The following is a 13709-nucleotide window of genomic DNA, read 5'->3' on the forward strand; positions in this document are numbered from 1 at the left end:
GTACATACACATTTTTACTTAAGTGAACCACAATGGAATGAAGAACCAATAAAGATCGCAAGATCATCATGATATTACTCTGATATGTTTGAATATTGTAATTTTTACTTCAATTATAATCACAGTCTATTCATTACCATTGGGATAGAGAGCTCAGAAAGAAAACCTGAAGTTTTGGTTGTATTTGTAGAACTATGCAGATCTGAAGCCACTGAAACAGACTTGAACTCCTACAGTGCCCTCTTCTGAGGATCATTTTTTCAGATTAAAACTCTATTCAAATGAGTCTGCTGGAATTATACTGAAAATGTAATAGACTAATACAGTTATATAAAAGATATTCTATAATTCCAATAAATTACAATGGAAACTGGTACTTTAGTTTTAAGTTTTAGATAAAAGCCATCATGTTCTGGTCAAATGAGATTTCATGGTTCCTTGCACACAATTATATTCGTGGGTTTTTAAAGTTTATTTATGTAAAGAGACAAACATGCTTTCAGCTAATAGAAACTGAAGTGAGTATTAATGGAAATGGCAGTTGTGACAAACTGAAGAAATATTTGCGTCACACGGTGAATTATATTTTCTGATTCTAACCCTCACTCTATAACCTTCATATTGGGCTAGCACGTCACATGATGTTGAAAACCAATCTATTTTTCAAATGCAAACATCTGCCAGAAAATGATACAACCTGAAAAAGAGTTTACAATGTGAGTGCCATTGAAATTTCTTACCAGACTTTCTATAATTCAGTGGCCAATACTGTCTCAACCACCTATTAATACAAAAAGCCAAGAGACACAAGAAAGAGGCAGGTTGAGAATCCATGATCTAAAAATGCAGGAAAAGAATGGGATAAAAAGCTTTCAAAGGAGAAAACTCCTCCCTTCTTTTCTGCCTTCACTGTGTTCATGCAAGTAGACACTCTTTCCTGTTTTCAGGATATTGACCAAGAACCGGGCATTTTCACACAAGAAGTATCGCACTCAGGAATAACTGTTTTCCCACAGATTTCATCTCACTGGGACACAGAAGTTCTGAGGTGTTTTTGAGCTCAATTAATCCCTTTGCTAAAAAGGCTTTGAATTTTCTTTTATCACCAGGTTGTTTCAAAGAAGTTCAACAGTTGAGGGAAGGGAGGAGTACAACTTCTAGAGTTGGATTTCATAAGGGCTCAAGATTGTGGCAATGGTCTCATGGTCTAAAGATCAGTTGCACAGTTCTGTGACTTAAATCATTTGGAGTTTAATATCATCCAAACCCAGGTAACATCATGACAATTATGCATTACCAGTAAGAAAGGACTGCATCAGCATGTGACAATAGTTCAAAAGTGCAAGAAGTAAGATGCAAATTAGGTGAGATTATCAACAGTTTCTATTCTTTGGCTTTAAAACACTAACTTTAGTCTCAGTTCAGTTCCAACAAACAAGAAAGCCATTGCACAAAATCCTCCGGTATCTTCTTGGTACTCCCAGCAGTTTACTGACTATGATGTTGTAACATCCCTGTAAACAGTTATCCTAGGGCAACTTTGAGACATTATTCTGTAAAAGGATTGTCTTCCAAGTCAGCTTACCTTGTGGTATCAATAGCTTCTGGAGTTGCATGTTTCATACTCACCAAAACACTTTCACATTTCTTTAGAAAAGCTAAATTTTAATGTGGACAAGGAATCCACAGTAAAATTCTGCTAGTTTGGGGAGATTTTATACACAATTCAAAAAAGCATACTACATAAAAAGCTTCCAATTTGCAAATATAGTGAGCTTGATACCTAAGTTACACAAGGGTACTAAGACACCTACTCAAGATGAGAATCAGACTGTGGGAAGTGAAATTTAACATTAAGGCATTTTCAGTCACAACACCGTCCTTAGCTTAACTTCTGGCATATATAAAAGTTACACAATAAACTGTAAATAAAACAAGCTTCATTTGTAGTTTACTACATCTTTTCCTCTCATATACATATTCTAAAACTACATTCCTGCATATTCTCATTTATACAATACCCTCTATAATCCCAGTGCAGATGTACATGTTTATTTCATTCTTGAATTAAAAAAAAAATTTCCCACATAGTATGAGTATGTAAATCCATTTGTTACACAAAAAATTCTTCAAAAACTCTTCAATCCAGCCTTACAGCAGCTTTTAAACTCACTTAACCAATAACACAGTTTTGAATACAAACACAAAAATTTAATGAATTAAAAGACTTAGTGAAAAACTTAAAAATAAAATCCCAAAATGTCCTTCAGAAAGCCTGTATCATAGAAGTTTTATACTACAGCTCTGAGACAAGAGCATCGCACAAATGGAAGTATGGGTTTGAAGACCACCGAACATTAAATTTTTCCCAATGTATCACAATTACAGGAACATCTGTGCTAAATAACTTCATACCAAACTAACGTGAAAACTCAAGAAGTGTTCAAAAGCTCATTCTCACTTCTATAAGAAGCAGCAACTAAGTATAGGACTGCTGTCTAAAAATAGGGGCTAAGAGTTAAATATGCTGCAGTAATTAACATCTTTCTGCAACAACCCCAAATTCCCAATTATTTTTGTAACAAAGTCTCACAATACTTGCAGCTAGAATTAAACCACTCAATTATGATCTTTGGATCACTTTCATTTATTCAAAACAGTTCCATTCCTCTCAAAATGGAAGTGAGGCATAAAACAGCTTTCTCTTACCACAAGAACACCCTCATTTCAATAGTATGTGGAAAAGGTATGATAATGAGAGTGCAAAGACAGACAGAAGAAATGTTTAGAGCCTAAGAAGAGAGGAAGAACAGAAAATACAAGGAAGAACAAGAAGGGATAAAATAAACGTTGCAAAAATAAAGTGCAGAAGGAGCAAGGTGAAGGGATAAATTAAAGAGAATTTTTTTTCCCCCTCAGGTCCAAAAATTGAAGTGGAATTTGGAACTTGTATTCAGAGGTTTGGTTAAATGCTTGAACAGTTTTTAGGATTTTTACGATAGTTAAGGTTTAATCTCAGTTTAAGTATCTAAAGAGGCAGTATAAGCCATCCCATCAAGATAGCAAGCACTTATGAACCAACTGCCAAGCAAAAGTATTCTTCCACAGGGTTGCACAATAAGTGAACCATGAAGAAAAACAGGTAATTATTAGTTACTTTGGGGCTGCAACCAAAAGAAGGGTACTACATGCTCTAGAAGTAGCAGTCACCACCTGTCATGAATTATAAACAAGGTATGGAGGAACAGGGATCTCACAGATCTTCAGCTTGTACAGAACTGTAACGGTTCACAGTGCCCCTCCTTTTCTAATGTTCCTAATATACCCTCTAGTTACACCAAATCATGCATACTTACTCCTTAAAACAACTTAACTCCTTTCTCTCTGGAAAAAATATAGATTATTTTAAAAGTAAAGTCAAAGAGAACAAAGGGATCTTCCCCATTTCCCACACATGCAAACACACTCATATCTTTATTTTTAATTTTTGTTTATGTAGCTTTAGGATTGTTTACAGTTACTAAAATGTTTATCCAACATTTAAACCATATTTGGACTACAGCCCTAGGTCTAGATGTTAGTTAGGAGCCTCAAATTTTCAAGTCACAAAATGACCTAAAATCTTAGAAGAATGCTAATGGTACCTCTACTTAGATTGGCAGTCTTAAAGATTAAAGTCTGCTATCCTCACCAGAAAGTCTGCCCTACTAATCTAAACATCATCAATGGACATTAAATCCTGTATTACAGGATTTTTTTCCTTCATCCTAATGCGTAGGTAGGCAAAGGAGCTGAAAGCATCTTAAAACATCTGTTGATTCGCTTCAGTGATATTCTCACACCAACAACTGGTGGTATATTTATTCTGATAGTAAAAGCCATGATGGAAAAGCACGTGTTGTCACCATTCAGGCCTAAGTTACTCCCAGCCTTCTTGTCTGACATTTTTCCAACCATAAACTGGAACAAACTTGTGGATAAACTGTCAAAGAGATGGATGATCCAAGATAATTTGTGATTTTTTATATTTACTCTTCCCCATGGTCCTTCAGAGATATGCAATAACCAATCAAGAATTCTACCTGATATTACAAACAGAAGAAGTGTACAGGCTCAGATGCAGGAGACTAAAGCTTCCACTGAGCTGAGGTCTGACCTCACACAGGTCTTCCTCAAACCAAGAAGAAATTAAACAAAGATTTACTTTTGCAAAGAAGGAGCCAAGGAAGCTTATTTTGCAACTCTTCTAATTATCCAGAGAAAATGCTGGTATAACAGTGGAAAGACCACAGAATTTTCTAGACAGAGAATAATATCCCACAGATAGATGCCCAGAACAGAATTTATGAATGTTTTGGCATCTAGGAAGGCCCCGAAGTATTCTAAGACAGTATTCATTTCATATTGCTCACACAATTTTCTATGATTAAAAATCATTGAAATGGCCAAAATTAAAGTTAGAAACTTTGGTGGCTCATGGGCTGATGAGGGTCTGGTACATCTGATATTTAAATTAAAAATGATTAGCAGTTAGACAGTTGATATTTAGATTTCTATAAAAATATTTCAGTGTTTCCCTCCAAGTAATTTTCATCTCTAAGTCAATGAACTAGACAGTGATAAAACCAATTTAAACAACTCATTTGCAACAGATGGCTAAAATGCCTTTTATCCTATATATAAGTAATAAAAAACCCCTCATCCCGAGTCAAAAAGGTAAGACCACAACACTGGATAGAGTACATAGAAACTTTGCCGGTCAAATTTATGGGAAAAGCAGGCGTTGCTTTCTTAATTTGAGTTGATATAGATGTCCTAGAGAACTTGCCTGCCCAGATTCTACCCACTGCTGCTATTCCACTGCAAGTCTGTCATGGGACTAATAGAAACCACTGCAATACACTTTGCTGCAAAGATAAATGGCATTTTTATCTAGAGATTGTACTTCTCTTTTGCCAGCACTAAGCACTTGGCAGCCACAAAGCAAACCAAATCAGGAAATTCATGTGGCTGAAATTTAACCCTCCCTGCCCTTTCAGTTATTCTTCTGCTGGATCAATTCCTTTATCCAGATTGCCTTAGAAACACTACCCCTAACACAAGGGCAGGGAGTGAGAAGATGGAGGGAAGGTAGAAAGACAATAATGCTCCCTTTCAGTGACAGAAGAGACTATTATACAGTGATCGTGAAAATAGTCTCAGATTAGATCCATAAAGACCAGAAAGTTTTGTTTAGAATTTCAAGTAATCAACTTTCCACAACTAACTTGAGCCCATTTTTTATTATAAATCTATGCTCTAAGTTATTATCATCTTATTACGTACCAGTACACCTAGTAGGGAAAAATAAAACTGGTATTCCAGTAAAATAGCTACCCAGTCCATTTTATGCCCCAAATGCTTCACCAAATATCTTCAAATAAGTGAATTTGACATTAAACATTAACCCCTCCTCATGTATATCTAAAAGAACCTGGTCAGAGAGTATTGCACTCTGACAAAAAGGGAAAGAGTAACTAAATCCAGAATCCTCCAATTCAGACTGAGGATTCTGATGGTTATACTAAGAATCGAAGAAGTAAGTAGCATAACACATAACTTCACTGTACACTAGTTTTCCTAAATTTCACCTTTTGATCTTGTCAGCCAAATCAGGCTCAAGTAAATCTACTTATCTATGTGGTTTCACACTTGCATCTGAAGAGGACAGCTTAATAGAAGTTGATAATGAGATGACTGCTTTTGATCTCTGTGGAAGAAAATTCTCTGGCCTCATAATCTTTTAGGGCAGGGGAAAAAATAAAAATAAAAAAAATCAGCAAAACTATCATCTGGTAGAAGAACACAGCACAAATATCTACAATGAAACTTCAGTAAGGTCTACAATGTACTAATACATAACATATCTTGATTAATTTTATCCTAAAAGATTGAATGCTATTCTCAATATTCCTTAAATGTGTCCAACTATCTATGTCTCCTTACTCATCATCTTATTGCAGGAGAGCATAATAAAACTTCTAAATCCTCTACTGAGAGGCTGAGAACAGAAGAAGGGAAAAGTGTATTCAGGCTGATTCACTATTAAATGAATGATTTACATACAGAATATTTTTGAAGTACTTTAGCTTGTTTCATTTTTACCACTTTATCAAGAAATTCACCTAGTTAACAGGAGGCTATCAACCTGAATACACCTTTCCCTTCTTCTGTTCTCAGCCTCTCAGTATAGGCTTTAGAAGTTTTATTACGCTCTCCTGCAATAAACCAGCAGAGCTGATTCAAAACACTCTTTACAGAGTTAACAAGTTCTAGAAAAGTTAAGGATAGACAGAATTCCCTGCATGCTGTGCTTGAAGCTTTACCATTTACAACTACCATTCACTCAAGGCGCACCCCAACACAGGAACAAAAAATAAATATTTAGAGCAGTACTAGATACTGCTGAGCCTTCTTAACTAGCCATTAGACACTTGATTCCATCACACATAACCATGACCTTTATGGAATACGTTAAGAATTCGTAACTATAAGATACTAAGAGAACACTACAAGAGCAGGAACCATTTTAAAGCATTTATCAAAAGACTAGAGATCACAGAACAGTTGAGGTCAGAAGGGATCTCAATATTTTGTCAGAGCTAGCAATCAAAATAAGTATTTTCAATGTGTTTCTTCCTGTAATTCCTTGAGAGCCAGGCTACTTTCCATGATTCATGGTTTTAGGTATATACATTCAAAGACTTGCTATTTTTCTCCTAAAAGTCCTTATTCTTTTAGATAATTTTCTTCAGGCTTAATTTTTGCCCCCCCATCAGTTACATCAAAATCCCAAGCACTTTAATTTGAGCAATACTTCAATAGTTATTCCTAAAAGTGTAAGCTTGAGACATGCTTCTCGTAAGTACTTGTTTACAAATAACTTTGTTATGACTGAACTCCATGATCAATCTGAATTCACCATTTTTTTTTTTATCTTAATTGAACACCAAGGAAGTTTACTTCTGTAACCTGCAATTGTCTGAAACGAAGCTGAGCAGCCCCAAGAGTCGCTGGTTTTTTACAAGACTACAGCTCCCAGCTCCATTTTGCTCTCTACAATGGCCGTCAAAATTTCTGACCAAGTCAGCTATTTTTAGAAGACACCCTCCCAGACGGCACACACATTTGGTGGTGGATCTATATACCAGGACAGTTGAAGCAGTCACTACCTCCTGTGACCCTCATCTCCTTGCAGAAACAGGGATAGCTGAACAGCTTGAAAATCAGTTCCTGAACTGCTAAACTGCAACTGAATGCATTCATGGAAACCAACAACAATTTTATTTTAAACATCTTCATGTATTAGGCTGCAAGCTGTAATGGTTCAGGAGTTGTTCACAAACAACTTGGCAGTCCCGACAACTCCTGCGACAATTGCAGGGCAAAACATTTAAGCTGGGATGCATTACAGTGTTATCTGCCATCAAATATGTCACTTCCCAGAAAACTGTTGAAATTGTTCTTCTCAGTTAGTCCCGAGCAGGTATTTTCACTCCAGAATATGAGTGTCTTGCTCTCATTCCAGTTAACGTTAAAGCTGAATACAGTTCATATGGAAAAAAGGTTATTCCGAAACTGCTATTCACGCGTAACTACTTAAAAAACACCCTGTAAGTATTTCAAGACAAATAGGATAACCCAAGGACATTCTTCCTCACCGCACTCACGGTCAGAATTAAAAATTCTACCCTTCAAAGAAGCTAAAAATAGGAATATAAAACTAAGTATTCTTGGCTAATGGGTAATTGGATTAAAGTTTTGCAACAATTTTAAACATATTGCTCAAAAAAGGGTTTTTCTCTATAACTGGTAAATATTCCAAATTTTTCTTTAGGTTTCTAAATGCACAAGAAATCAGTTCAAAACATTACACCATTACTTGTTGGGAATTAGCTCAATGCACAAGAAATCAGTTCAAAACATTACACCATTACTTGTTGGGAATTAGCTCAACTTGAACAAAAGCAGCATACGTTTGTCAAAAGGTAAGGTAAATTTTAGTGAATAAAAATGCAAATATGCATTTTAGCAGCCTTGAATTTATTAATCTGATAGGTTTAATTTCCATTTTCCTGCATCAGCTTTATTTATAAAGTGTCGTGCCCTATAAATATGCTGTTATTTTCTATAGTCAAGCACCCTCTTAACAAATCTTCTCATTAATATGTAAATTTAAAGTCAATCGGTCTTCTCCCTGACAGCGCCATGAATTCCTAGTGCACTGTATAATCGGCTTTGACTTGGCATCCACTATTTATCATCAAAGATGTCAGTTAGAAAAATTACGGAAAATGCACTGCAATTGATATGACTGCAATCTACTTTGTCAACATTTAATTGTTCCTCAAATCATACATTTACATATAAACAGCCTAAATACTGATCCATAATGATGCAAATAAACTAAATTAAAAATCTTTTCTACTGCACAAGATGCCCTGTTGTATGATGAGTTCATTTAAGAACCTATTGACAAAGGCATGCATTTCAACTAGCCCCAGAAAAAAATTCTGCTAATTTAATTGCTGAGTAGGTAGACAAACTAAATTTTGCACTGAAGCTCATGAAAGCGGAAACAAAGTGTTATTAACACTATACCACTGATGACCAATTTTAGGTTGACACAGGCAGTATTGTTACGCAAACATTTCACATTCCTAGAGCAGAAGCCACAGCAACAACTGCCATCCATCTGGTTTCAGTGAAAAAATATATTAATCTTAAAGAAACCTAATCCCATCAAGACCTCCAACCTCTCAGTCCAAGACAGGAGGTCATCCTCCTCTTCTACTCTTAGCCAGACTAAAACTGGCTTAAACCAATTGTGAAACTGTAGCTTTAGGCAAAGCAAATTATCCATTTTGATTCCTTCTAAAGGCCAGAGAGAAGAATGTAAGTTACTTTCTTCCAATAAGCAACATGTAATAAACACTCTGGAGGAAGACATGAGGAAAACATATTACTTAAATGTCTCATGATCTAAAAATACTTTCCTTATTTTAAGCAATTTTCTGGAAAGATGTGTTCTTAAAAACAATTTAATTTTCATCCGAAATGAAAAAGGGAGTTCCAGAACCCAACTGGTAGTGCAAAAACATGATTCTACTTCAACATTTTTGCTATGTTTCTAGTTTTCTAATCATTATAAACCCTGCTTATTTAAGAAGAAGTGAATATAACTGTAAACTAAATCAGGCTGAAATTAGCTGTTTCTCCAGATACATCTCCTTGTAATTATTTTCATATAATAAATTACACATATAAACATAAAATGCCACTGCATTTCAGCGATTCCCAGGCAAAGGGTATTAAAAGACAGAGTTTGAAACAACTTAGTGATAGCTGGTGTCATTCTGTATTCCAACGCTGAAAAAAAGAAACCTTTAAAAAATTGTTAATATGCTAATTACAAACCACAATCATCTGTGCTGAAATAACAATGCCTGAACAAAAGTGTTAAGGCACATTAGCTGAGCTATAGCAGAACTACTTCAGTCTAAAGAAATACAGAGGCAAGAGGGGGGCGGAAATTAGATGATGAAACTTTCTCAAAGGTTCTGGGATCACCTTACATTCATTACAAGTCGGTACCCCGAACATCCTTTTATGCAACTGTAGAAAGTCCATCTCCAACTACTGCTGTAAACCAGTATATATATCAACAAATACTTATATCTTTAAACATGAATTAGTTTCAAATTAAATGGTAACACTTAACAGTAGTAACACCCCCAAGCCTGTAATAAACGCAAACAAGCGGCGCTGTGGAGCAATTTTATACAGTTGTTTCCAGAAGTAGTCTGTCTTCCAATTTAAATTGTCATTCAGCATTAAATCCCTATTGAAACCAATGTTACTAGCATAATTTCTTGAGCTGTCTACTTTTTTGTTGTTAGAAGTGATAGGATTTGTATTTTGAATATTCCTTTTTATAAATTTTACGTAACAGTATACTCATATTTACATAATATAAATGAAAATACCACAACATTTTTTTACGTTGCACATTTCAAAAACATATATTCAAGTCTCCCTCAGCACATTAACAAAGCCTAGACAAGTAACGTAATGTTCACCATGCCATGATACTGGGTATTCATACCTACAAAGAAAGTAGATTCTACCCAGTTTCAGGACACAATGGCAAGCCTTTCTAGCTCTGACTCATATAAAATGTCCTAGAGCAAAGAGCCACGTTGCTCAAAGAACCACAGAAAAAGGACTCTGCTGCCCATGGGATGTGCCCAGGCTAAATCTAGAACAGGTTATAGCCTAGAAGGAGAATTCTCATGCTCTGAAGAAGGGTGCCTTCTTCAGGCATGAGAGTGAAGCCTTAGAGAGCTAAGACTTATGCATTTGAGTTCTGTTTTTATTAAAGTCTGCATAAAAAAGCATCTTAAAAGACTCAGTATACCCAACAATGGAAATAATTCAGAACACAAGCACACAACAGTAATTTAAAAAGTCACAAACTTACCTTCCATGGGCTTACAAACTGTGTACGTGCATATCGAGTTAACATGTGGATTATAACAACTTGACCCCACTCTTCCACGTCAACCAACAAGTTACAGAGCTTTCGGTAGTTCTTGTGAATCAGATCTATTCTATCTGGACACACTTCCTCAAATGCCATCACAACGCTCCCAGCTACTAGCTAGAAAACAAAATATAAACCAGAAGGTCAGTGTTCCTTCTACAGTTCATCCACAAGTGAGAATCAGAATTAATACTAGCAATTCTCAGCAATTTCAGATTGTTTCTATTCAGTGAAAGGAAACAGCAGCAACAACAAAAAAACCACCTAAGCCCACAGAAACGGTATCTTATTTAAAATAGAATTGGGGTAAGTTTATTAGAAGGGAGAAAACATTTGCTGTTTCTATTACACACATAAATCTTAGCTCCCAGCCCTGAAGACACAGTGCAATGTAAGCATAAATTTTTTTTCTTACAGTTATGGTTTCCAAATAAATTATCAGAGAACTTGCAATTAACTCAGAAATAACAGGAAACAACAAGAAATATAATACAGCAATATGCCCGACAAGGTCTATCAGGATTCTCTTATCAACACTGGTATGATCAAACTAAAGAGGAGCTAGGGTAAGTCTCCCAGCACTACTGGGATCCAAACTTCTCTTTTGATATGGGCAAATTAACTGTCACATGAAATTTTATATTTAGAGTTTCATGAATACACTTTGCAAAAAAAGATGTAAGACTCAGCAATACAATACAGAGAGATATTAATACTTTTCCTCAAAGAACAGAACCAGAATTTCTGCATGTTGTTCAGCACTTCCCTACCGGTTCCAAAATTACAGGAATGAGTCATTTATGCCCTGCTATGTTCTCACACCATTTTTTGCCTCCATAAGAAATAAATCTTTATATATACACAAATATCCTCATATTGACTATGATTATAAGAACAGCTTTGTTTTCATGAGAAAATTAAATATATTCTAATACCTCAAGGCCTATTGATAGGTTATTTTCTTTTAAAAATAAAGAAAGGAAATATATATTGGGGTTCCTATGAAAAATCTAGCAGCAGGTTACTTTAACTGTGGGAAAACCTCAAAAGCTGACGATGCATTATAAGGACACGTCATTGTGTGCCTGGAATTACTGTTCTTTCTCTTTAATTGCTTTAATTAAGATTTGTTTTGTGTCAGAGTACATGTTAAGTCAAATAACTAAAATGATGAGACTTTATATGAAGCAGCTGATATGTATGCCGTTAGCATGCATGCAGTATAGCCTTCCGGCAGCAAATTAATGTCATATTCTATCTGAGCACTGGGGATCTGCATTTCAGCCTCTAAAATTTCCCCAATGACTTAAAGTAAGCAATTAAATAGAAGTGCAGTTTATTGAAATGGTACTTTTTGAGAAATATTAAATACAATGATATTCATATGTTACATTTTTCTCCCTGTATTTGGCTGACATTTGGTTTATTAGTATGCGCCCAACATTACAACTGAAAGAAAACAGCTCAGAATATAGTCTTGCTATTATGCTAAACAAGTTTCAGGCTCTGTGGGGATTTTATGAATTACCGTAAGAATAAACGTGAAGTTGCATTTATTGTCTCCAGCCCCGTCTACATACTGGTACCTGCTGGTCCCAGCAAGTATACAACTCATTCTAGGGAGCAAAATTTGATTATTTGATAGAGCTAAATGAAACACATTTTACATCTAAAATAATTTCCTATTTTTTGCTGTATCACAAAAACAGTAACTCTTTTTTTTTTTTAATGTTGTTGTACTAAACTTTCTTCTTAATAACGTGCTGCAGTAAGCTATTCTGTAATTAAAAACTGCTGCGAGTTGATGCTTAGGTGTGGGTTCAAAGCTCAGCAGAAGACAGTGGTTAACTCCAGGCAAATCACTATCAGTCCTGAGTAGGCATTCCATTAGGCCAGATAAGCTGAGGATGGAAGAGAGAAAGGATGGGAAGAGTTATATGTAAGAACTCGCTTGCAGCAAAGCAATTTTCTCAGGATGCAAAACTCTGAACTACAGTTAAGGCCAACTTGCAGAGGACAGTGTGATGGACCTGAAGTTTTAGAAGAAAGAGATGACACTTTTAGACCACACAGACTTTTTTTTAGGTCACTGTTCCATAGACTTTATTAAGGGTATTCTACTCCTCCACACTGCAAGACAGTATAGGGTCTCTTGACAGGTTTGACATACAAGGGGAGAAAAGGAGGGAGGGAAGGAGAAAGAGAGAGCGACTGACACACAGATCGATTTATGACTGTAAGAATAGTTGCAGCCTGATATTTAAAAATATCCTTTTAGGTTCATAGGTGAAGGATGACACAGATGCTGGTGTCCCAACTAGTTCTGGAGCGGATACCCTTGCCTTTTACTGCTACTAGTAATCCACACACATTTTGGTGTATTCCTCTTTTATTTGGATATGATATAGTTTGAAAGCTGACATAAAATAATACATAAAACACTAGTTTAGATCTTTTAAAACTAAGCACATGTCCTAAGAACAGTGCTGGCTTTTTAAAAGTTTGGTTACTGTGAGTAGAACACAACAATCTGATACAAAGAAACAGTCATACTGAAATACAGGAATTCCAAATAGTTACTTATTTCAATTCACATCAGTCACCTACTCAAGTTTACAATGAGAATGCTGTCACTTGTGAACGCTTAAACATATTAATAAAACTTTAAACATACTAATAAAACTTTAAACATACACTACGAAATGCAAGAGGTGCACTGAATGAACAAGCATTTTACTCCTGTGGCGAATCCCTGGATTTACAAGTTAATACAGGAATTGTCATAGATCATGACACTATTTAAGGTCATGCCCCTCTCCCCATTATTGCATTTTCCAAAATTAGGCTTTTCATTTGAAAGGGGAAATAAAAAAGTGGGAATGTACGATAGATTGAAAATGCAATGGTAACAAGAGGATTTATCTGAGAAAATTTCCTAATGCTTTCTTAATCAGAGATTATTTTCTGGTTGACAGTTTCCCCTATAGTATGATCCTACTATACATCTAAACATCAGAGGAACAGCTAATAATCTTTGTTTATTAAATGTTCAACATTCCATAAAAATATTTAGAATTAAAACAAAATGATCCAATCAGAATATAAAACCAAAAAATATCGGTTTCCA

General features: G+C 35.4%; 1 protein-coding gene across 8 annotated transcripts in view; it reads right to left on the reverse strand.

The window, feature by feature from the left end:
- AP3B1 (adaptor related protein complex 3 subunit beta 1) overlaps window positions 1-13709 on the reverse strand; it is a 163881-nt gene that overhangs the window by 110180 nt on the left and 39992 nt on the right. For all 8 annotated transcript variants that reach the window (XR_012670878.1, XM_075136702.1, XM_075136704.1 and 5 more), the window contains one exon: window positions 10520-10699. Coding sequence is in view for 7 of the 8 variants with exons in the window: in XM_075136702.1 (XP_074992803.1) it covers window positions 10520-10699 (180 nt within the window). In the remaining variant the exon portion in view is untranslated. The remainder of the gene's footprint in view (window positions 1-10519; window positions 10700-13709) is intronic.

Source organism: Calonectris borealis, chromosome Z (genome assembly GCF_964195595.1).
Source record: "Calonectris borealis chromosome Z, bCalBor7.hap1.2, whole genome shotgun sequence".
Classification (NCBI taxonomy): Eukaryota; Metazoa; Chordata; class Aves; order Procellariiformes; family Procellariidae; genus Calonectris; species Calonectris borealis.